Source organism: Aptenodytes patagonicus, chromosome 1 (assembly GCF_965638725.1).
Source record: "Aptenodytes patagonicus chromosome 1, bAptPat1.pri.cur, whole genome shotgun sequence".
NCBI lineage: Eukaryota > Metazoa > Chordata > Aves > Sphenisciformes > Spheniscidae > Aptenodytes > Aptenodytes patagonicus.
Window position 1 is genome coordinate 59,097,147 of NC_134949.1, and position 22,817 is coordinate 59,119,963.

General features: G+C 50.5%; 1 protein-coding gene across 7 annotated transcripts; it reads left to right on the forward strand.

Moving 5' to 3' along the window:
* Window positions 1–602: 602 nt before the first annotated feature.
* On the forward strand, window positions 603–22,468 carry TMPRSS6 (transmembrane serine protease 6). Of its 7 annotated transcripts, none has more exons than XM_076338265.1 (19): window positions 603–1,036; window positions 1,123–1,242; window positions 2,893–3,049; window positions 3,225–3,367; window positions 3,565–3,632; window positions 4,869–5,053; window positions 7,807–7,848; window positions 8,810–9,014; window positions 9,370–9,506; window positions 10,084–10,196; window positions 10,676–10,785; window positions 12,303–12,448; window positions 13,421–13,519; window positions 15,633–15,746; window positions 16,036–16,152; window positions 16,914–17,082; window positions 18,944–19,215; window positions 20,491–20,627; window positions 21,338–22,468. In XM_076338265.1, the coding sequence occupies exons 3-19, from the start codon at window positions 2,902–2,904 to the stop codon at window positions 21,494–21,496; spliced, it is 2,364 nt and encodes a 787-aa protein (XP_076194380.1). In that variant the 5' UTR covers window positions 603–1,036; window positions 1,123–1,242; window positions 2,893–2,901; the 3' UTR covers window positions 21,497–22,468. The 7 variants fall into 7 exon arrangements, with proteins under 7 accessions (XP_076194380.1, XP_076194386.1, XP_076194373.1 ...); XM_076338271.1 differs by having other exon boundaries at window positions 603–740; XM_076338258.1 differs by having other exon boundaries at window positions 603–1,331.
* Window positions 22,469–22,817: the final 349 nt, after the last annotated feature.

Below are 22,817 nucleotides of genomic sequence, written 5' to 3' on the forward strand. Positions count from 1 at the left end.
GCTTGGGAAAGCCATATACATATATATGTATGCCTAAAGATGCAGCTAGACCCCAGTTATCTGGGGAAATTTTGGCTGAAAGTAACTTTTAAAAGTGAAATCTGATCTCTTAAATCTCTCAGGCAGTTCTGAAAGCATTTCTTATTGTTATTGCATGCCTCAGTTTCCCATATGTACAGCAATGAGCTAGTTGGGATAACCACACTGACACATTTGCAGTCAAACACTGCAGCTTTTCATCCACATGTATCGTTTATCTACTAGAATCCACCACGAGCCAACTACAGTAATGGCTTTTGGTCTTCATGCAGTCCCAGACTAAACCTGAACCAGTGGCAGAGCTGAAAACAGCTATCCCTGCCCAGCTGCCAAAATGAGCCCAAATGAGCCCTGGCCCAAATGAGCTCAGCCCCAGGTCAATGCCACTGGCTGGAGCTCAGCCCCGGGTCAAGAGTCGTCCATGTCAATCCCCCCCCGCCCCCAATTATTGACAGAATAACTCTGTTTACCCTGCTCTAGCTGGAGCGTGGTTGCTTTTTGTGAAAAACAAAGGGGCGTGTACAGACCTGCGGGGCTGTAAGCAGAAGGTGGTGCAGGCAAGGTAGGTGAGGAGGACCTGGGGCTAGAAGAAAAGCAGATGCTGCCGGGAGGAGTGAGTTGTGGTGCAACGGAGTGCGGGGAGGCCGGCATCAGGAGACTGGGCAGCAGGAAGCACAAGAAGACCAGAGGGAGTCTTGCAGGTGGGGACTGAGAGACACTGTGCTTTGCTTTCATCTGCATGACCACTGTGGCAACCGGACCCGCTGCCTACTGCCATCTTCCCTCCTTCAAGCGATCTACACCTGCCAGCCAGCGTCTGCTCCATTTCTGTGCTGGGGAGAACACACCCTGCATTTTGCCTCTCTCTCCAATGGGACCAAGGAGAGTAGCTAAGAAATACATCAGTTGCTCAGCAACTTCTTGTCCCCCGAGGAGGACAACATAAGCTATCTATCTGCACCAGCCTCCTGGGTTGTTGTTCTCTGCACAGCTGCAGGTGCTCCTACCCTGACTTCTTCCAGGCTTCCCCTGCTCAGGCTGCAGATCTTCTCCCCTTGCAAGCCTCCAAAACCTCCATTTCAGGAAAGAAGAAAGCCATTGCACGGGTGTGCTGACCCATCACAGCAGGACGGTGCAGGACAAAGGCCGAGCTGAAGGGACATGGCATCAGATTATTGATCGCTGAGGAGACCTTGAGCTTGGGTAAATAGATGTCCCCCCTCCATGCGTGTGTGAGCTGGCTTGCGTAGGGGGTGTGGGCCAGGCCCCACAGGCAGCAGCAGGTTTCAAAGGTAGGTCTGCAGCTCTGGGGGAAACCCCGGTGCCTACCATCAAATCTTCTAATAAAGAGGCTCTTCTGCTGCTGCTTCCTGCCCTCCTCCCCCCCCCCCCTCTGTCTGCGGTTCTTTGCTTGTGCCTGCTGTTTCTGAAGGGATGCTTTGATAGTGGAGAAGTGCCCTTGCTCTCCTGGACCACCCAGCCTGGTTCACTGGGGAGGAGATCCTCCCCAGGGGTTGCACAGAAAGGTGGCTCACGAGAAGCAAGGGAGGGCAGTCTGTGCTGGGCCTCTTTGTACCGCGTGCCTGTCTGGAAGGGTGCATCACAGCAAGCAGATGTGCGGCTGATTGTCCGAGTGCCAATGTTCACCAAGCTGGGTTTAATGTTTCAGAGTGAGTTAGCTGGCGCTTACATTCTGCCAGCATGTTTCTGTGTTGCAAGGCAGCCGGGAGGGCTCAGGGCTCAGTAACTGGGGGAAAGCAAGGAGACCGAGAAGATCACTCACCCCTATCACGTGAACGCTCCAGGGTATCCACACAGGCTAAAATGGGCGTGAGGCCAACCATCTCTTCCCACATCTGCAACAAGTCCCTCCTGTGCATTCATGCCTGCACGGTCACACACACCACTGGGCACAAAGACGACTCAGACATGTAGACATGGCACAGGCATTCCCCAAGACCTCTGTGCCCTGCCACACGGAGGCATTCACATCCCTTTCCTCTCCAGCCACAAAAACACAGAAAGCCTTTGGGGGCAGCTGTGCACTGGGTGATGGCAGAGGAAAGGAGAAAGAAGGCGGGTGAGATAGATAACCAAGATTAATGTGGCTCTCTTGGGCAACGGCATTTCTTACCCTCAGGGTCTGGGGCTGACAGAAGGGGTGCTGGTCAGGACGAAGGAAAAGAAGTAGCCTGGGGTAGACAAGAGGCAAAGGAAGCCAGAAGCTGTCCTGTGGCACAAGCAGAGGGTGGTAGAGGGCTGAATATTGTTCAGGTGCTCTCTCCTCACTAGCTCAGCTAGTGAGTCAGTGCCAGGATGGGCTTAGCTCTGGGACACATGTTCTGGTTGGAATGGCAAGGTTTGCTTACTTTTAGGGACCGAGAGCAAAATGGCACAGCAGGCAAAGTGCAGCTTCAGGCTCCCAGGCTGGGCTGTTGTGTGCAACTTCTGTGTGCATTTGAGGTCACAGATTTTCTTTTGCATTGATTTCTAGGTCAATAAAATACCAGTTTTAAAACCATTCCCACCTTGGGAGGACAACACTTTTGCCTCTGGAGAAATTCATTATTGTACTGATTTGTGGTTTTGGCAGAAGCAAAACCCAAGGAATGCCTTTGAAAATTGAGGGATTACCCAGGAGCCATAGACATGACAGCGTCCTGGAAGCCTGTCTCCCACTGAATTAGGAGTTTTACTCACATTTGCATTGAGCAAAGTCTTTGATGGTTAGCACACAGATCTCTTGGGGCTATAGATCTTGGGAGAAGAGCACAGAGATGGCAGAGCACCTCCAGAGACAGATGTAAAGGGATACAGAAAACCCAGCCTGACCATGGTGTGCTGTGTCACTAGGTGCCCCTGATGGAGGCCAAGGAACAGGAGGAAGATGCCAACTCCCTTTCAAAGGACGAATCAGAGACTAACTCACGTGACTGCCTCCGCTATGTGCCCCTCGGGGTAGCCTTTCTTTTGCTGTCTGGAGCTGCTGCAGCAACCTGGTATTTCCTAGGTAAAAATTCAACATGTTTTGTCCCCATGCAGGAGGTGGATGGGGTGTAGTCAAGGCAATGCCCAGCCCAGAGCACATTAGTGACTCTGGGTGATCTTTACAGGCTCATACATAGGGGTAAACCCCTCTTTCCTACATATCAGCAAGGTAATCCAGTAGTGTCTTCTGTTGGCAGACTACAGACCGTGGCACCTGGAACCGGCCATCCTGCAGTTTTACTCTGGCAGCCTCCAGGTCCTCAATCGCCAATACTCCCCGGACCTTGGGCAGGTGGAGTCCAGAGCCTTCTGGCTGGAGTCAGCTAAGCTCCAGAAGATGGTGAGGGCAATTTCATGTCCGGAGCTGACTGCCCTGAGGCAGTTCAGTGAGTAGAAAGACAAATGGGTCAGGTATCCCCATCCAAGAGACAGACTTGGTGGGTCTGTACAGCAAGAGGGATGAAATATAGGGTTGGCCATAGGTCCTCTTCCACTGTAACACTGCGCGATAGTTATCAGATGACATTCTTGTTGCAGCTGAAGGAACTGATTCGTGCCACAGAGCTGGGTCGGTACTACAACTCGAGCACAGTGTATGCCTTTGGGTGAGTAGCACCCAGAGCATTTTTGCTTGTTCATGAGTGAAAGCTTCCAGTCAATTGTACTCCGGTTTCACTGAAATCTGGCCATGATAAACTGCTGCAGTCCCCATCATGAGCTCTAGGCTAGGCTGGGCAGTCCAGATCCAGAACTGTTCCAGCATGACAGAGCTGGGGATATTTTGATGTTCATGTTCATCTGAGGTCATGATGAAAAGCCAAAACTGAGAAATTTTTCAGAGGCAAAAGTTCAAGAGAGGAAAAAAATTGACTGGAAAGAACTGAAAAAAAATCTGGGCTTGGCATTCTCAGTAGAAACTAAGCAGCTGGAAATTAATTTCTCTAATTCAAGAAAGTCATTTTGTGGCCTGGTTCTAGGCACCAGAAGGGAGAGGCCAGAATGCACCATGGAAAAGGTATTCCAGCCAAGAAGCATGGTCCACCTGGGAATAGGGTAACAGTGGAATGGGACATATGTGGTGCTACAGCTTTGCAGGTCATCACAGTAGATAAGAAAGCAGGAATAACTTCCAAACTGACGTATACATTTGCTTCTGATTTTTTTTTCCATGGAAAACTACACCCCTAAATTTGTCCTTCAGCTAAGGAAAATTCCAATTTTGGTGCAACTCCATTTTCAACTGGGCAAAGAAAAGTTTCACTTGAAATTCTTCCTCTAGCCTTTTACTGAACAAAGGTTTGTTTCAACATCTCTTCCCCCTCCCCCAGCCAATTTTCTCTGCCAGCTGGTTGAACAGAGCTTTCTCAAGTCAGTCTCCTGCAGCTTGAGCCTGCCCAGCATTAATGGCTTGTGGTAAGGTACTGAGTCATAAATCATCCACTTGTCACCACTGGGAGGTGAGACAATGAAGTCTTGAGTGTTTCTTTTCAACCCCTGGTCAGTAGTAACCAAAGGTCATTTCTACCTGAAATGAGACTACTCATTAGACCGGTCTTGATTAATTATCACATTAATTTGTCCACTTTTGGTCATCACTAAAGCCAGATGGCATAAAATGGCTTCTTCCCCAAGAGGACTGAGCATTAACTAGCACCATGGACATAGCAGCTCTCCTGCCCCACTCAGCGTGGTTCCTCTGGGTCACAGCAGCGAGCTGGAAAGTCCATACAGATATGTCTGATTTGTGGAAAAACAGTGGGGGGTTTAATCTCTGGGGTTTGCCTCTCCAGTGATTCTGGAGAGGAAGAGAGAGGATATTTAACATGCTATTTCTCTGTTAGGGAGGGGGCTCTGACCTTCTTCTTCTGGTTTGCCCTCCAAATCCCTGAGAATCAGCAGAAGGAGGTGACTGCTGAGAGGGTAAACACAATGCTCCACCAAGAGCTCTCCACCAGCTTCAACAGCTCGGGCAGCCTGTCGTACCAGATGGAGTACAGGGTCAACCCAGACTCGCTGGTTCTGCTGGGTAAGTACCAGCTGCTCAGCTGTGGCCTGAGCAGTCAGAAATGCTCCAAGATTTATAAGGTGCTGAAGGGAGGTTAGGAGAAAAGGCCAGGAGTCACTCCTGAAGGGGATAGGGGAAACCTGAAGAGGATAGGGAAAAAGTGAGGATCAGGAGATACAATTACATGTATTTCTTCCTGATAGAGGAGAACTGAAGTTTGATAAAAAAAGCATCCTTCCTTTGAACGATTAAAGATTATTGGAGATACAACTGACCATGACCAGCTAGGTAACTTTTTTTTTTTCTCTCCCATCAGCTTTGGCTTCTGTGGAGTAAGATCTTACACAGGTCATGACTTTGATCAGCTCAGCTCAAAAATAGCAAGCAATTAGGTTTCCTACTTTCCTTTGGGAGATTATTCCAGGCTACTTGATTGAGAGAAGAACAAAGGCAACGTACCTGAGTCACCACTAGTCTTCCTCTGAGACAAAGCACTGTTGCCACTTCAGTTCTTAACATATGATTTTAAGGATTATTTATTGTTGCCCACAATGAAGATCACAGCCTGTTTAAAAAGCCACCCCTACAGAACTGCTCTGAAATAGGTGTTAGGTAAAGGACTAGGGTTGTCTCTATATTCAATACATCCAAGTCCAATGGAATTTGTATTTGGTCTTTATAACAAGAGTTAACTTCTCAGCCTGATCTGATCCCTTTTAAAGAGCCCCAAACCTCATAGGTTTTAAAATACATTGTGTTTCTTCTCTTCCCTTGGGACTCTCATTTCCAAGTTTCCTCTTCCCATGAAATGTTACATCTCCAAGTTTTTTTCCCCAAACATGTTATCTTGCATTTTTCTAAGGTGAATCTTATTTTAATACACCCCACCCATATTTTCTTTAACTTTTCCCTCCACATCTCAATTGTTTTGGGGGCCATTTTTTTGGTGTCCCCAAAGAAAATTTGATTTCCTCAAAATGATTTTCACTCCCTCATCCAGACCATCGTGTTACGATCTTATTCTGAAGCTGCATTAGCATCTCATGAAGACATCTCCTCCTGCAGTTACCATTAGTCACTTACTTCTACTTATGATTTGTTTCCGGCATACCAGACCTCATGCTCAGCCAACTTAAATTAACTTTCTTAAGAAAGACATCATAAGATAATATGCTAAATGCTTCCAAGTCAGCCCATCTAGCATTTTTCTTTATTTACTCACTTCATAATGTAACTCATAAACAAATAAAAATGATGGTGCCATTCTTTTAGCAGTTCCCATTTCCCTCTTATTTCCTTCGCATCTGTTTCACTGTTTTATTCATTTCAGCAGACCACACTTCTTTCTATTTTGGGACTAACACACCAGTTGTAGTTTCTCCAGCTCCTTCTGCTTTCCCTAGTCCTTTCTGCCTCCCCCTCCAATCAGAAGCGCGGTCTAGCAACTAAGACAAAAGCCAGAAACCTCTTATACTGCTGGGCCAGGGTGACCTCAAGCCAGTGACTTAACCTCTGGCTTCATTTGCTCTGTAAAATTGGAGTGAAAAAATAGCTAGCTAATAGCAAGTCATTAGCACTTCATTGCTTTCCAACAGACTCATTTGCTGACCTGCTTAGCTCTAAACATTAAGTCTCACTGCAGCCTGCCTTAAGACACAGATCTGCAAACCACTGACTAGCGCAGGAACCTCTCTAACGCTTTATTTTTACTAACAGCTACACTCACCCCAGGGCACTAGCCTCCCCTTTCCCCCAAAGAGTTTCAGAACTTCCTTCTCCTTACAGGAACTCAGTTTTATTACCTTCAGATAAAAGAGTACTTAATATCAGCTCAGCATACATCCTTCCCTACAGCACATGAGCTTCTCTAGGAGCCTGCCTTATGCCTGCAGGATCATTTTTTCCACAACACTTGTTTTTGCCATGACAAAACTGCTCAGCTCTCCCCACAGAATTGCAAGCTCTGCTTAGGAGCTACAAAAGACCAAAGCCCTGACCTAGGCAAGCCCCCAACAGCAATTCTCACACCCAATTGACCTCATGGTGCCTTTTATTTTGGCAATTATTCCCAGTAGCACCTGATCTCTGGCCGCTCCCAGTTCAGCTGGGAGGCTGGAGCAAAGCCCAGCTCTCCTAAAAGCATTGTCCACCCTATGACTGTGTTTTGCACAGATTTGTAGTCCTTGCTGGTATCTTCCTCTGCATCTGCCTTCTCCAGAGGTGGACACTATAAGGATGTTGAGTAGCTCATCAACCAGCGGTCATCAAAAGAGACCTCTTTCCTGACCTTCAGCAACTCCCATGCTTTTCAGTGGGGGTTATTTGAACTGGGAGAGCAGGGGAGGGGTGAGCAGATGGTGAAGGCTCTGGGAAATGGGGCTGTGCCCTGTGGTGTGGCTGGCAGGGGAGGGGGATGGCTGCCTGAAGCAATGCCCAGCCTTCCTGGGAAGGGGAAGAGGTCCTGGAATCGCATACAAAAATAAGCAAGGAAAAAAGGCAGAGAAAAGCCTGTGGTGGGCTGGAAAGCATGAATTGGGGCTCTTTGATTTGGGGCAGAGGCCAGAGAGATTTCCCAGAGAGATGGGGTGGGGAAGGCATGACTGAAACAGGTCCCTGAGGGCAGACAGACAAGTACCTAGAGGATGCCCCATGCCAAAGTTGTAAGTGAGCCATTTACATAGGGAGGAAGGGAGTCATCACCTGCCATGCTAGCATTCAGATACTATCAGTTTATCCTTTTGTTTATCTTCCTTTATATATTTCCTTTCTAACAGAATCCAGTGTGAAAGACATAGTAGTGCTGAAATCCACTCTGGGTAGGCTATCTTTTCCTTTCCTTTCGAGTTTGTGACTTTATGGGAGGGATTTTTACAGGGGACAGAAAGCTTGTTGGCTTCCTGGAGTTGTAAATCCTGAGAAGGGGAGATGAGAACAGTAACGAGGGAGCACCAGTGCTGCTGCTTGACCAGAGCCAAACTACATGATGCAGCTACATGCTGGACTGCTCTGAGCATCCTGACACCTCTGCCCCAGTAGCACACCGCTGTGCAGAGATACCAGCTCCCAGGGGCAGTGCAGACACCTTAGTAACGTCTTGTCCCTGTCCTGATGAGTTCTGTCAAATAGCTTGGTGTACTGGCACAATGGTGCTAATTCCAGGCCCCATGAAAACCTACTGAGTGGGGTGGGGGTTTCCTGCATGGTTCTCTACTGGATGTGGTGTCAGTCATTTAGGAGTCTGTTGTCCTAACAGTGTTTCAAGGTCCTTTTAGTAGTTTCAGACAGTGTTGTAAGTGCTGTGGCTGGTAGCTTGCATCAGATATGCTATTAGAAACTCACCTTTAAGCTGACTTTTAATCAAAAATCCTGGTCTGGAAGCCTGCTGAAACCTGGAAATCAGATGAGGGGATGTAAAGCCAGGAAGAATATGGGGGTAAGAGGAGAAAGAGGTGAAAAAGAAAACTAAGCCAGTGGAAGATAACTGTGTTGTGCTGATATTTAAAGCCTGAGGCAGTATTGGCTCTACCAAGGGAGAGGGGAGAGTTCTTATGGAGAGAAACTGGGGCACTGGTACGAGGGGACTGGTGCCACTGCAACATATCTAAAAGTAACTGAGATCACTGGGATGAGTCACCCCCACCCCAAAACAGGGCTCACGCTGATATCCCAAGTGACAGTCCTATATCTTAATCTCCATTACAGTAACTCCTAAGCCCCCTTTGCCTCCGTTTACATCACCCTGAGGTTTACATCCCTGTATCTTTCCCCTGGATTCAGGTTGCTACAGGTACAGCTATGTCCAGGAGGATGACGTCCTAAGGCTGGAGGGCCCTGACTACCTGGCCTCCAGTTGTCTTTGGCACCTCCACAGCCTCAAGGGCTACATGATCAAGCTACGCCTGGAGTGGACTCTCCCAGACTGCAGGGACCGCCTGGCTATGTATGACGCAGCCGGGCCCCTGGAGAAACACCTCATCACCTCGTAGGTAGCTCCTGAGCAGGGTGAGCACGGCAGGGAAGCCGGGCAGGATGGCACGACACACCACAGCAGGGGAAGGTGTTAGACTACATCAGAGGAAATTCTCTTTGATGCAGAACCTGCCTCTCGCTGATCAGCTGAAGTCACTGATGTGGGATGTCACACAGCCAGCCGTGCAGTCTGAGAGATTACAGCAGCACGAGCTGTCTCTCTGCTGGCCCTTTATTTGATTCAGTTAGTGCCTCACAGCAGGCGTGTGCTGTGGATAACATAGACCTCCATTGTCTCTCTTTCTTGTTCTTCTCTTTCGTTTGTTTGTTGCTTGTTTCACTCCCATCCCAAATCTCTTTCCCCTCAGGATCTACGGCTGCAGCCGGCAGGAGCCTGTTGTGGAAGTCCTTTCATCAGGCCCTGTCATGTCCATTGTGTGGAAGAAAGCCATGTACAGCTACTATGACCCCTTCATCCTCTCAGCGCAGGCGGTGCCCCTCAAAGGTGAGAAAGGCTGGAGGAGGAGGGGCATAGATACAGGAAGGAGACAGGTTGTCTCCTCCAACATCACCGCTCCTAGAGGTGTTCCATCCCCATGAGGGGCAGAATTCACTCTAGATTGCAAGGGTAGAGATGGTCAGTAAAAAGCAGGTTAGATGTTGCTCCCTCACCTGGACTCATACATTAGCATCTGGCTCAAGTCTTTACAGTTCGGGCTCTGGCAAGCAGAGCTTGAGTGATCATGATACTTCAGGAGCAAGCCCAAGCTCTCATGCATGGACAGACCAGATGTGGCCTGGACATCACATCCAGACGCACTTGCAGATGAATGTCAATTCAATATAAGAGTCTAAAGCAGCAATATACATTACCATTACCCTTCTCTGAACAAGAGGAGGAGGCTAAAAGTCTTGCCAGGTGGAAATGGCCCTTTGAGGGGTGATGGTGGAACATCCCAGTTACCTTTAGCATCAGGTCTTAGAGCCCCTTTTCTCCCCTCCTACAATGGGATGAGTACATGGCATCCCCAGGCTGAGGTTGAGCTGACAGGTAGCAGGGCTTTGAATGTCTGCATTTACAGCCTGCGAAGTGAATATAACCCTGCGGGAAGGCCTGGAGCAGCAGGGGAAGATCGGCACCCCATACTACCCCAGTTACTACTCACCCAACACGCAGTGCACCTGGCACATGACGGTAAGAGCCAGCTCCCACAAGAGCATCCACCCCGTCCCTGAAACCCACACTGCAGTCCCCACATTAGGGGGGAGTACAGACAGTGGTCTCAGTCAGACCATCATGAGAAACAAGCAGAGGGTGGCAGCCTGCCTAGCCTCCACGTAATGTGTGTTTCTGAAGGGGAAAGAGTCTAATATTGCATGCTGGAGCAGAGATGCCATAGCTGAGGAGGAATCTGAAATCTGGTCTGCACAGAAGTTCTTCAAGGCAGAACCAGATTGCAAGAAATTGCTAGGAATTACCATGCTTTGAGACCAGCATCAGAGCCACCCTGGGCTGTGGCATGGCCCCAGTTTAGGTGGTGTTTCCTTCTGTCTTGCAATGTGTGAATTGGCAGCTCTCCCCTTCACATCTACCCTGCTCATTTCTGTCATATGGAGTGGGCTGCAGCACTCATAGGAGCCATCTCACTCTTCTCTGGATCCCCTTGCCTGCAGGTCCCATCCCTCAACTATGGGGTCACCCTGTGGTTCGACGCCTACGCACTCAGCAGACAGAAGCATGACCTGCCCTGTACCCAGGGCCAGTGGATAATTCAGAACAGAAGGTGTGTGCTGGGGTCCTGGTTTCTGTCTCTCACTTCCCACCTGGGATTAAACTGGTGTTAAACCTCTGCAGGTTCCCTGCTCACTTCAGCCACCAGGTCTGAGGAAGGAGAGCCCATCACCGCACTCAGCAGCCACTGTTTGTGCTGGTACCTCTTGCTTGCCTACTTCTCTTTCAGCCTCTCTTGTTCACAGGTTCCCCAGTAAGCACATTTCTTACACATTTGCTTTGAGCTACCAGCCTGCCTTCTCTGTCTTGCTGCTGCTTGCATCAGGCTTCCTAGTTTTCTCCTGTGTGTGTAACCTTGGTGTCCTCCCACGTCTCCTGTGTTTGCAAATCTGCCTGTCACCACCTCCGCAATATTATCTGCGTGTGCCATTGCCTCGCATCCACCTCTGTAAAGATCTTCCGCCTAGCTCCATATCCTCCTGCTTTGACTACAGCCACTTCCCCTTGCGGGACTTCCCAAAATCATCATCCATACGCAGCTAGGGCTGCTGCCCACCACTGCCCAGGTGCAAAGGACCAAAAGCTGCTATGCTCCCATCTCCTCAAAGCAGGCTCCGAGCTGGATAGCTTTTGTTTTTCCTCCCACTTACTGCAAAATTGCCCCTTTCCCTCCAAAACCTCCCCCAGCCCGTCTCATTAATTTCCTCTCCCCTGCTCCTGTGGGGGTTACTTCTTTTCTTCTGAAGGGTCTGGTCCAGAAGCTACGTTCCCCTGGCTTGGGATTTTCACTTTTTCTCTCCCTGCTCTCCTCTCCTAAACTGTCAGTGCCACAGTTTCTACAACATGGCTTCTTTGGGAAGATAAATGTAAGAACTGAATTGCTTTGTGTGGCCTGAATTCAGCACTTGCCAAGAAAGTGGGAAATGTCCAAAGATAGTAGGGTCACTCTGGACTCGCACATGGCCTGAGGGCAGAACTGGGTCACCATATCCATAGGCTGTTGTCATCCTGTTCGTCAGGCCTAATTTTGCCCTGTTGCCCCCAGTTATTCAGTGCTGAATATCATGGCCATTCCAGTTTTTTCCCCTCTCTCTGCTTCAGTTTCCACCACAGCATTCATGTGTGGTGGTGTTTTCATAGAATCATATAATCATAGGATAATTTGGGTTGGATTATCTCTGTGGCTTCCTCACCTCACTTCTTCAGCCATTTTGGGGGAGCCCCTAGGTCAGTTATGCTGCCTTGCACCCAGAGAGGACCCCTTGTTTCACCAGGGTTACTCCCTCCTCATCCTGGCCTTGCTTAGTCACCAAGATATGACCAGGCAGAGCAAGATCCAATGTCAGCTCTCCTGTATGTTGACAGGGCATGGGTTTAAATCGCAGCCTTTTCCCATTGATCCTTCATAATCTTGTGACATATTGAAGGCATTTTGCCTTCCTGGCTTCCCACACACACCCACTCTGCGTGGTCCCCTTTGCACCCCAGCCCCACCGAAACCCCTTGCCCCACTTTGTTGTTGTCTCCTCCCTCCCTGCCCGGGACATCCCCTCTGTGTTTGCCCCTCAGGTTGTGTGGCCTACGGACTTTGCAAGCCTATGCTGAGCGGATCCCAGTCACATCCTCAGCTGACATCTCCATCACCTTCACCTCGCAGATCTCCTTAACTGGCCCTGGCGTACAGGCAGCTTACAGCCTGTACAACCTATCTGACCGTAAGTTCAGGCTCCTCCTTGCTCCTTAGTGGGGTGGCGGGGGGGTCCCAGCTGGCTACCAGCAGCCCTTGTGCACTTGACTTGTGTTAGGAGAAACAGAAGACACATCCCGTGAGCCCTAGGTGCCATCTGCCCTTCAGGCACATGCTCACAAATGTGGTGATGCACACACCCCTGGTCTACCAAAAAGAAGAGGCATTTATGTGCAAAGCTGCTTCTGCACATGTGGCCCTGCCTCATGTTGCCAGAGCATCCATGCGCTGCAGCCCAGCTTCAGAGAGTTGCCTGCAGGCTCGCCCCTGTGCCCCCATCACGGACTGGCCTTGGGAATTCAGTGGGAGACTGTCTCTGACTTGAAGCGACTTTTATTTCAATTATAAGGGCTCTTAGAGAGAGCAGTTTCCTGCTCACTTTGGAATCCGTGCAAGTGAGAGACAAATAAAACCGCACACAAATATGCATACGCACATATGCAAATGCACACCCACCATTGTCTTTCCAAGGTTTCTCCATCTCCCTCCTAAAGGGTGCCTGTAATGCATACCAGTCCCTGAATACATGAACCTGCCAACACGTCTAACACCAACCCCTTCAAGGCTCTGATCAAGTTTTAATAACAACTCCAAAGAACCTATTTCAGCTTTTCCACAGCATTCAGGAGTCATGAAACAGTGCCAAACCAGAGGTATAGCATGCCAGGCGGGTGATTGTCTTGGCTCTTGCCCATTGATACAACGGGAAGCAGGGAAAAAGCCCTCCTTCCCCTGGTGCATAGCCTGGCTCCATTTGCCCCTGTTCAGAGCAGAAGATGGGGCAGATTTTGGGGAGCGCAGCAAGTGCCGCCACATGCTGCTGCAGCACACGTGTGGTCAGGAAGGTGTGCAGCTCCACACTCTGCTTTCAAGCCACGGTGCTCTGCTGCAAGGAGGTTTCCAGTCACTGAGGACTAACTACTCTCTGGTGGTTTCACAGCCTGTCCCGGGGAGTTCCTGTGTTCGGTGAACGGCTTGTGCGTCCCAGCCTGTGACGGGATCAAAGATTGCCCCAATGGGCTGGATGAGAGAAATTGTGGTGAGTGATTTCTTCTCCCTGTTGGTCCCTGATCTCAGCAGGACACAGCCCCTTGCTTCTCCAAAGGTAGGGAGAGATGGGGAGGATTCAGTTGGCCTAGGTACAGCCTCGTACCTCCCCTGCAGGAGCTTAAACCTCTGCATCCATAAAAGCCTCATCCCACTGCCAGGTGGCTTCAGCCTGCTCGGGAAGGAGCAGGCTCCTGTGCCACCACACAGTCTTCCTGGGAAAAACCCCTGATACCCATGCACCAAAAGCTCCAGGCAGCCTGAAAGAAGGCCCCTGCCCAGGCTGTCCCCCACTTTGTCCTGCTTTCCCCCACCCAGGCCCGACGATCAACCTCAGCCCTGGCCTACAGCCCCCTCTGCTGTCACACCACTCAGCATCCCCCCTCCCAATCCTCTCACCTTGCCCACACCTCCCCAAGCCCACCTGCTGCCCTGCTTTCTCCCCCCAGGCCATTCGTGACACTTGATCTGTACAGATCCTCACCCAGTTTGGGAGCATCTAAAAGTTCTCAATCAGCCATCAGCTCTTTGTGCCAACAGCAATTAGTGCTGATGCAGACACTGTCTCCAGTATCCCAGGAGTCCTGCAAAGCCCCATTCTCATTGGAACAGCTATTCAGGCTCAGACATCACACCTAATTCTTCTGTTCTCCCATCCCTGGTGTGAGTGGGGGGGCTCATCACGCTGCTGTCACCACTAATTTTTCATAAGTTGTCTCCTACAGCTTTTTTTTCACAGACAGAAAGATCCCTGAACCACTGGAGACAGTGGCCAATTCTGAAAGATTCAGAGGAAGGTATAGAAAAGTCTGAAGTAAAAGGAAGGAGAAATCTTTCTCAAAGAAGTTTTAATTCAGTGCTGGAAGTGTGGGAGTTCTCACAGGATCGCTGAGGTTGGGCTTTGTATTGTCTGCAGTCTTGCTGACAGTGCACTCTGTCCCATCATCCAGCTGTCTGACATCAGGGCTTGCTTGCTTCCCTCAAGCAGACAAGGATACATATGCATCCTTATGAATATCTTATCCTTTCTTGAATCCTGTTAGCTTCTTGGACCTAGGGATATCTTGTGTCATTCGGTTCCACAGGTTAACACAGACCAAGACTGAACAAAAAAAGTATTTGTTTCTCAGTGTTTTCAAACACATCTTTGTATTTGAAAAAGAAAATAGAAACATTGTGATTTCCTTCCTTTCTTACAGTCTTGCCGCTGTTGCATCCTTGCTTATTCACTCCATGTCTGTATGGAACAGTCCCTGTCTTTAAAATCAATGTTCACATTGCCTGAGACCTCCAGTCATCTGGAAGCCTCACACTAATTACTGAAGAAATTGTAGTCATTGCAGTAAGAAAATGCCCGGGAGGTACTGGCCCATCATGCTTGGTGTTGCACATAGATACACACAAACACAGGACAAGAGGACAGTTCCTGCTATGAAAATGTATGATCAGAAGTCAAACGCTGTGATGGGTAGGCACCTTAGGCCCATCTCCATTCTGAGCAGCTATCAGAGCTCATGGACATCAAGGAATCCATCATTGTTCAGGACTCGCCTATCAGAGAGCAAGGGGAGCAGCTGCTCTGTAGGGGAAGGTGACCCATGAACTGAGGGTGACGGCAAGGCAGGAGGAACAGTGACCTCACCAGACAGGATGCAGTCCTACAGAACTTGAACAAGGCAAGCAGATCAGGTCTGATGATGGTAACCTGGAGTCAACCAGGAGTCCAGTGACCGCAAGACAAGTCCATAGTGATGAGGCAGGTCCGAGGCCAAGCCAAGAAGCCAAGGAAAGTTAAGTCAGCATCAGCAAGGTATAAGACAGGGTGCAGGCATACCTACAACATAGATCAGGCAAAGACCAATAGCAAGGACCTCAGATTAAATGCAGCTCCTGAGCAAAAGGGGACCAGGGTCCTGCTCTTCATGGCAGTCTGTTTCAAGACGACACAGTTGCACTATACCAGAGCTGGTCTTAAGCACAGGCTGCCAAATCCTTATGAGGTGGGGGAAGAGGCTGGGGAGCCTACTGGTGCACTTAGGGCCCTGACCTCACACCTGATGCCTTGTCTGGTGTGCCTAATTCCCACACACTTCCCTCCCACGCAGTGTGCCCTGCAAAGTTCCAGTGCCGCGAGGACAGCACTTGCATCGAGTTCAGCAGGGTCTGCAATCAGCAGCTGGACTGTGTCAACGGGAGCGATGAGGAGCAGTGCAATGAAGGTAGGGAGGGGACGGTGCTGGGCTGACAAATACCTTCCCCTATGCTTGAGCCAAGGCTGTTGGTAGTGTACTTCCCTCTTATGAGGTAAGGGCACCAGCTGGGAATTAACATGCCCAACTTGCTCACGTTTGCTCTGTAGCTGACCAAGCTTGCCCAGGAAATTCCCTGTCATCATTTACAGAGTTTCCCCAAGCTCTCTGTTGCCTTTTTTCCCCCACTCAAAGGACTTCAGGCTGTGTTTGCAACCTGCTGCCCTCCCTCAGCTCTGGCTCCCCTTCCTTTTCACAGGGGTCCCCTGTGGGCCTTTCACCTACCGCTGTGAAGATGGGACCTGTGTGAAGAAACCCAACCCCTTGTGTGACACCATTGCAGACTGCAAGGACCTGTCTGATGAGAAGTGCTGTGGTGAGGAAATGCTCGGTCGCACGTCAGCCAGGCAGCTTCAGGATGCCGTGTAGCTGCAAGTCGCCTCCTTTTCCCCCCACCACCTGAGCATAAGCACCCACCCTCCCTTGTTCCACCACCTTCTCCCTACCCCAGCCCCACGGCAGCAGTGCCACTGCTCCATCCTGCAGTGGCAGTGGCAGCAGCAATGAGCCAGCTCTCTGTGCTGAGCTGCCAGGAGGCGTTGTCTGCTCTTTGGACAGCTGGTCCCCATCTCCTTCAGGCAGAGGCATCAGGCCAGATGCCTCATAGGCCAGGTCCTACCCACAGGCTGCCTGTTGGAGCACTGTGCTGGCTCGTGTGAAGTAATGCCATTCTACAAGGCTCCAGCCAGGGAAATCACCCGTGACTGCATGGTCACTGGCAGGGAGAGAGCTTGTGTTTTGATTTCCCTGCTTGGTATTTCTGGAGCCTGGGTGGGCAGCGAAAGGGAACGGCTGCGAACGTTCCCCGACAGGACAGCAGGTAGCACAGACTGCATGCTGCCCCGAAGGCATCCCCAGGCTGCAGCTGGAAGTGGGGTAAGGCTGTGTGGGGGCATGCACTTGGAGGGAGTGCTCGCTAGACCTGTCCTGGACAGTACATAAAGCATCTGCTGGCTGGGTAAGGCAAGGGATTAGAGGTCAAACTCCTCAGTCAGTTAAGTAAGAAAGGAAGGGCAGGCACAGTATATCATGTTCCCTTCCTCCCCTGAAGTACCTGCTGTGTCTCCTCCTCCTCAGACTGTGGGCTGCAAGCCCCCCTCAGCAGGATCGTGGGTGGTGCGAATTCTGTGGAAGGGGAATGGCCGTGGCAGGCCAGCCTCCAAGTTCGGGGGCGCCACATTTGCGGGGGAACACTCATTGCTGACCGCTGGGTGGTCTCAGCTGCGCACTGCTTCCAGGATGAGAGGTAAATGGAGAGGGGAGGGTGCTGGACAGGAGAAGGATTTGCATTGCTCTCCATGTCACACATGATGGGAAGATTGTCCAGCTTGTGAAGATGTCACAGGGCAGCTACACCCTTCATCTGGCACCCGTGCCATGCTTCCCCATGGCTTGGAGCTGGAGAAAGGGGTATGGATACACGCACTGGTATGTGGGCGTGCATGCAGGGGAAAAAAAGAGCGGTGCTGGGATTCACAGAGCAGCTTTGAGAGGGCAATGGTAGTGGAAGACACTTCACAGCTCCACCTTTGCTTTGGCTCTGGCTTGTCCCCATGCTGTCACAACCATGGAGGCATCAGCATGTGCTAGGGTGGGGCCAGGATAGCACTACCTGCAGAGGATGCTGTTTGGGTTCCATGCTGCCCAGCTCCAGGGCCTGCCCTTTCAGGAGGAAGCACGGCCTCTCCCCCCGTTCTTTCCACCCAGTGTACGTACCACAACAGCGGCAGTAACATACAGATCAGGGGGGTTCATACATTCTTTTAAACAGGGAAGAAGTGAGGAGGAGGAAGGTCCACAGCTGTGCTGGGTGGGGGAAGGAGTGTGCACCCTCAGGCACAGCCTCCACCTCCTCCAAACTCCCCTTTTCCTCTACCAGTGAGCCGGTGGGGATCCCCTACATCCTCAGCTACTACTGAACTTTCCCGGCTGCCCTTCCCTCCTGATGCCATGTGAGCTCGGGGAGGAGGAGCTGCTGGTCATCCTCGGTATGGTGACACCAGCCTTGGTAGGACTGGCACTGCTTTGCGGTTGTGCTTCTCACCTCACCCTGCTCCTGCCATGCTCCTACCCGTGTCCTACAACCCCACAAGGAAGCCCACCAGCACTGGGAGCAAGCCTTTCAAGTGGTGCATGCGGGCTGGAGTGTCCCAGTGCAGGATGGATGGAGCTAGCACAGCCCTATCAGATGGCATATGTGTGTGCCTGTCAGGGAGAGAATTTAAGTGGTGCGAGAGATAAGAAGTAGGGGAAAAAAAGAGGAGCAGAAGAACAGCAGCAGCCTGGGGTGGGCCATGCTATGGGCAGCACTCTGTGCAGACAATAGGCTGGAAGTGAGTCCTGAAGGGGAGTTTGGAGCAAGAGAGTTGGTCAAACCAAACCAGGGAGTTTTTCACACCCAGAGAGGCAGTGTGAGAGAAAATGGCACATGTAAGGCAAAAGGTGGACAGGACTCTGAGTCCAAAACCAGCTCTCTTCCTGCTTCCTCCTGCTCTGGTCCAGGACGAGGTCCCCTCTGCTTCTCACCCTCCTGCTGGAGACAGGATCTCCCTTGGCTGTTAGCTCTTAGCTGTTCTGTTCTCAGAGGTGTCACTTTGTTAGGCTGTCCCCAGCTTTAGCCCCTGCTTCTGTAGAGGGCTGACATGCCTTTTAATGCCCTCACCTCTAAGCTGCTTTTCTCGCTTCACTCCCTCTTGGCAGTTTCTCGGAGCTTGCTCCCCTCCTTCTCCTTGCAGTTTTGCTTCACCAGCTCAGTTCTTGCTCTCTGCCCTATCATAGTCACTTGCACACGACCAGCCCCACTTGCTTGTCTGATCTACATACACCTTTTAGCCTGCTTTGCTAAGGAAAACAAGCAAATATGAGCAAGTTGCCTGTGTGTATGAGTGTCTGCCCAAAGTTGGTCCCGCTGTACAGGCACGTCAAGGCATCAAAGAGGTGTCCCACCTAGTTTCTTGAAATCAGTAGCCAAATAACAAAAGCAGCCTCTCTGAGGGAGATGATCATCCATATCAGAGACTCCTCAAAAGACTGTGACAGAAGCAGCCAGGCTCTGCCCATCCTTCTCTGTTCACGTGATGAGTTATATTCTCTGCTGCATCCTACAGACTGGCCTCCACGTCCATCTGGACTGTTTACTTGGGTAAATATTTGCAAAATGCCACCAGCCACACAGAGGTGTCCTTCAAGGTGATCCGCCTCTTCCTTCACCCTTATTACGAGGAGGACAGCCATGATTATGATGTGGCCCTGCTCCAGCTGGACCATCCTGTGATCATCTCACCCTTAATCCAGCCCATCTGCTTGCCTGCTCCTTCTCACCTCTTTGAGCCTGGCCTTCATTGCTGGATCACTGGCTGGGGAGCCCTCAAGGAAGGCGGTAGGTGCAAGGTCTTTGCTGGTGGCCTACTGTAGCAGAGCCAAGGTGGAAACAGAGGTTCAGATGTGGGGTAGGCAGAATAGACTTCTGTTCACCCCAAAGCATTATGCCTCCTTCACGCCCTTTGATTTTGGGTAACAGGTTGGCCAAAGTTACCTGTTGAGTGCCTTGAAACCTCATTCAAAGAGGCAGGCATGAGAGGCTGGTAAGCTATATGGGGACAACGTGTTCCTTCATCCAAAGACTAGAATAGGCCTTCAGGAATTAGGGGTCTGACCAGGGGCTATTCAGCCATGGTCACAGCATGGAGTAGTCCCAGTCCCAAAGCCCAACCACATGCCTACACAGACATGTGGGTTCCTGTTGGGTCATTCCCCAGGGACAGAGCCTGACCAGAGAGAATAGAGATGAAAAACTGCTCTTCATCAAACCAGGACTGGGTCTCCTGGGCACACCTGTCCGCAGCCCCTTGCAGCAATATTTCCCCCATGCCAAGGACCCTAGGACCTGGATCCCCCCAGCAACACCTGCACTAGTAAATGCAATAGGAGCAGTGCAGGGTCTGAGTGCTGTCCCCCGAGGATCACACTGTATAATTGTCAGCATGTGCCCTGGTACCATTTTGGCCACACAGTGCCCGCACACTGCTGGGGGACAGCATGGGCCAAGACCTGTTCCCATGGGGTGGTATCGATGAGTCCATTCTGTTTTGTAAGGAAGAGTTTAGCTGTATGGGCATGACCCCTTGTGTTGCCTCCCCATAGAGCCAACAGACAGGTCCAGGCTGTTCTCTAGTAGTGCATGGCACAGGAATATAGATGTGCTCACCCAGGTCAGCTTAGTGCCTTCACTCACACTCACACACTTGCTCCAGTTGCTTCCTAAATGGAAACACTCATAGGTCTATCCAGAAGTGGACACTTCTGGTTTGCATACTTAGCTGGAAGAACTCAACAACCATTTCAATGAGAAGCAAATCCAAAACTCCTAACATCTCAGAGGTTTCCCCAAACCAGAATCCCCCTTCTCCCAAAAGCTGAAGTACCCACAACATATCCCTGTAGGGAAAGGGACTGCAGAGGAATGTTATTCCTTCCATGCAGGTGAATTGCTCTGCTGAAAATCAGGGACTGTGATGCCAGTGGAGAGCAGAACAGTAATTCAGATGGCAGCTTTCAGCATGCAGTGAGATGGGCATGGGCTGGGGGATCACAATAAATGGTGGGAAGTTCCACCATTGCTCACCTGCACTGCTTTTGGTGCTCTACCCCTCAGGGCACATCAGCAATGTTCTGCAGAAGGTGGATGTGCAGCTCATCCAGCAGGACATCTGCAGCGAGGCCTATCACTACATGATTTCTCCCAGGATGCTGTGTGCTGGGTACCACAAGGGCAAGAAAGATGCCTGCCAGGTGACAGAGGAGTTGTGGGATCAGGGTTGACTACCAGAGGTGGGGTGTGTCCCAAGTCTCCCAAATGTACTCCATAGCCTGAAACAAGGGTGAAAAGACCATAAAATGCCTGACTTCCCCAACCCTTCCTCTGGTCTAAGTGGCCAACAACAGCTCTGAGGACCACTTCTTCACAGCATCTTTGCGTTAGACAGGATCCAAATACACTTAAACTTCTCCTTTTCTCATTTCAGCCCACTCTACACTCTTTACCTCCCACTTCCAAATCTACATCAGCCTCTTCCCCCCTCAGCCTCATTAGCATCTGTCACACACAGTAACTTGTCTGTTCCTTCATTACTATCAATCTCAAGGAATTCCTCTGTCTCCCATCCCTCTGGGTATCCAGTTAAATTCCACCAGCTTCCTTGCTCTCCATATATTTGGAAATGCCACACGGAGCAGAAGGAAAAAATAGAGCTGTCAGCTTCTTGGGAGCTGGCTAAGGGGGAGGAATTTGCATTGATGAAGGAATGCAACAATAGGTTGGATGTTTGCACTGGAGATTGTTTTTGACATCTGCCTAAGGTACAAGGGATGTTGCAGATGTCCCAGGCATGAGTTGAGGGGATACAGGAATCTGCATACAGAGGGACTCAAAGCTAGTGTAATCATCCAGCAGGAGAAGCTGGTGGATCACCATCAACCCATTTTTCTTTCCCTTTCTCTAGGGCGATTCTGGAGGTCCGCTGGCTTGCAAGGAACCCAGTGGCAGGTGGTTTCTGGCTGGTTTGGTCAGCTGGGGAATGGGATGCGCACGTCCAAATCACTATGGAGTATACACCAGGATCACTCAAGTGCTGGGCTGGATGAACCAAACCATGAGCTGAGAAAAGTGCATCTCTGCCTTCTCCACATCAGACCTACACTCACATGGCACTTATTCCTGATCTTGCTCACTTGCCTCTCAGAGAGAGTTTCTGTGTGGGATGTTGTCAGACCCAGGATGCTCTTCTGAGCAGGGTAAAAGAAGCCTGCACTGGGGATTGTAGAAAAAAGCAGGCAGACCCTCTTCCCCCTCAGTGCTTCCCAGGGAGCATCCCAAGGTGTTTTTAGGCCATCCATCCAAAAGAGTTGGCAGCGGGGGCGGGGGGCGGGGAGGGGATGGACACGATACACAGCAACGGTCCCAAGTTGGTGGTTTCTGAGAAAAGGAATAAGGGGAGTTGAACTTTCCATGAACCATGTGATTCAGCCACAATCTTATGCTGGAACATTTGCTGAAAGAAAATGTGACTGATGTAGTTAGAGATTCCAGTAACTGTGAAATCAATCTGCCTCCCTCTTCCTTCCTGCTGCTCATCCTTCTTCCCCCTTCCCCTCCCATCACTCCTCCTCTTCCATCTCCCTAATTGCTTCTTTTCTTAGCTGGCGGGTGCTGTTCAGTGTGCTGTTCAGCTCAGCCAGGCAACTCTTCACGTCTCACTGACTCCCAGGCACGAGTCCAGCATCACACCCCCAAGCGTGTGTCCTGCCTCCCTGCTGGAGCAGCACCCAGCCTCCACTGCTGCACTTGGACTCCCTCAGGCAAAGGCCCCGGCCCCTCAGCAAAAACATTGGAGCAGCCTCCCATCCCCTTCTCTCAGACCTTCTAAATACCTTTAACATAAGGGCATCTCAACTGCTTCCATCTCCTAAGTCAGATAATCCAGGAGGTGAAGGAGAAGGCTTAAGGGCACAATGTTTAAACAGTGACTGCTATGGGTTTGATTCTTTTACCAAAGATATATATATGTGTGTATGTATATATATACACAATGGGCCACTCTCTGGAATTAGAAATAACATTAATTTGAGGGTTTTTTTGGTTCTAGTTTGCCTTACTCTGTTAAAAATTATCCTCCAATCCTGGCACTGGCAACTGGCAAAAGTTTCCACACCCCTGCCCTCCCTCTCAGCTGTGTCCCAGGCGCAGTGGGGTCAATACGCTAGCTAGGTAGGTGGTCCTCGCTTATTGTCATGATTTAGGGGTGCAGATACCAATAAGCAAACCTGCTCTGTAGCCCAGCTGCCCGCAGTGGGGATGCAGCACAGATGCAGTGGGAAGTACCTCCAGCCCCCAGAAGACAGGCACAGCACAAGCAGCTTCTGGTGGCTCCGGGTGATGAATCCAAACCCCTCTTCTCCAGCTCCCACCCCCTTCTACCAGCA

Excerpts from the sequence above, each read along its gene's own strand:
- TMPRSS6 (XM_076338258.1), top strand. The coding sequence starts at position 2,902 with ATGGAGGCCAAGGAACAGGAGGAAGATGCCAACTCCCTTTCAAAGGAC. Across the intron at positions 3,368-3,564 it reads CAGCTAAGCTCCAGAAGATG|CTGAAGGAACTGATTCGTGC; the intron begins GTGAGGGCAATT and ends TTCTTGTTGCAG. Across the intron at positions 10,786-12,302 it reads TGGATAATTCAGAACAGAAG|GTTGTGTGGCCTACGGACTT; the intron begins GTGTGTGCTGGG and ends TTTGCCCCTCAG.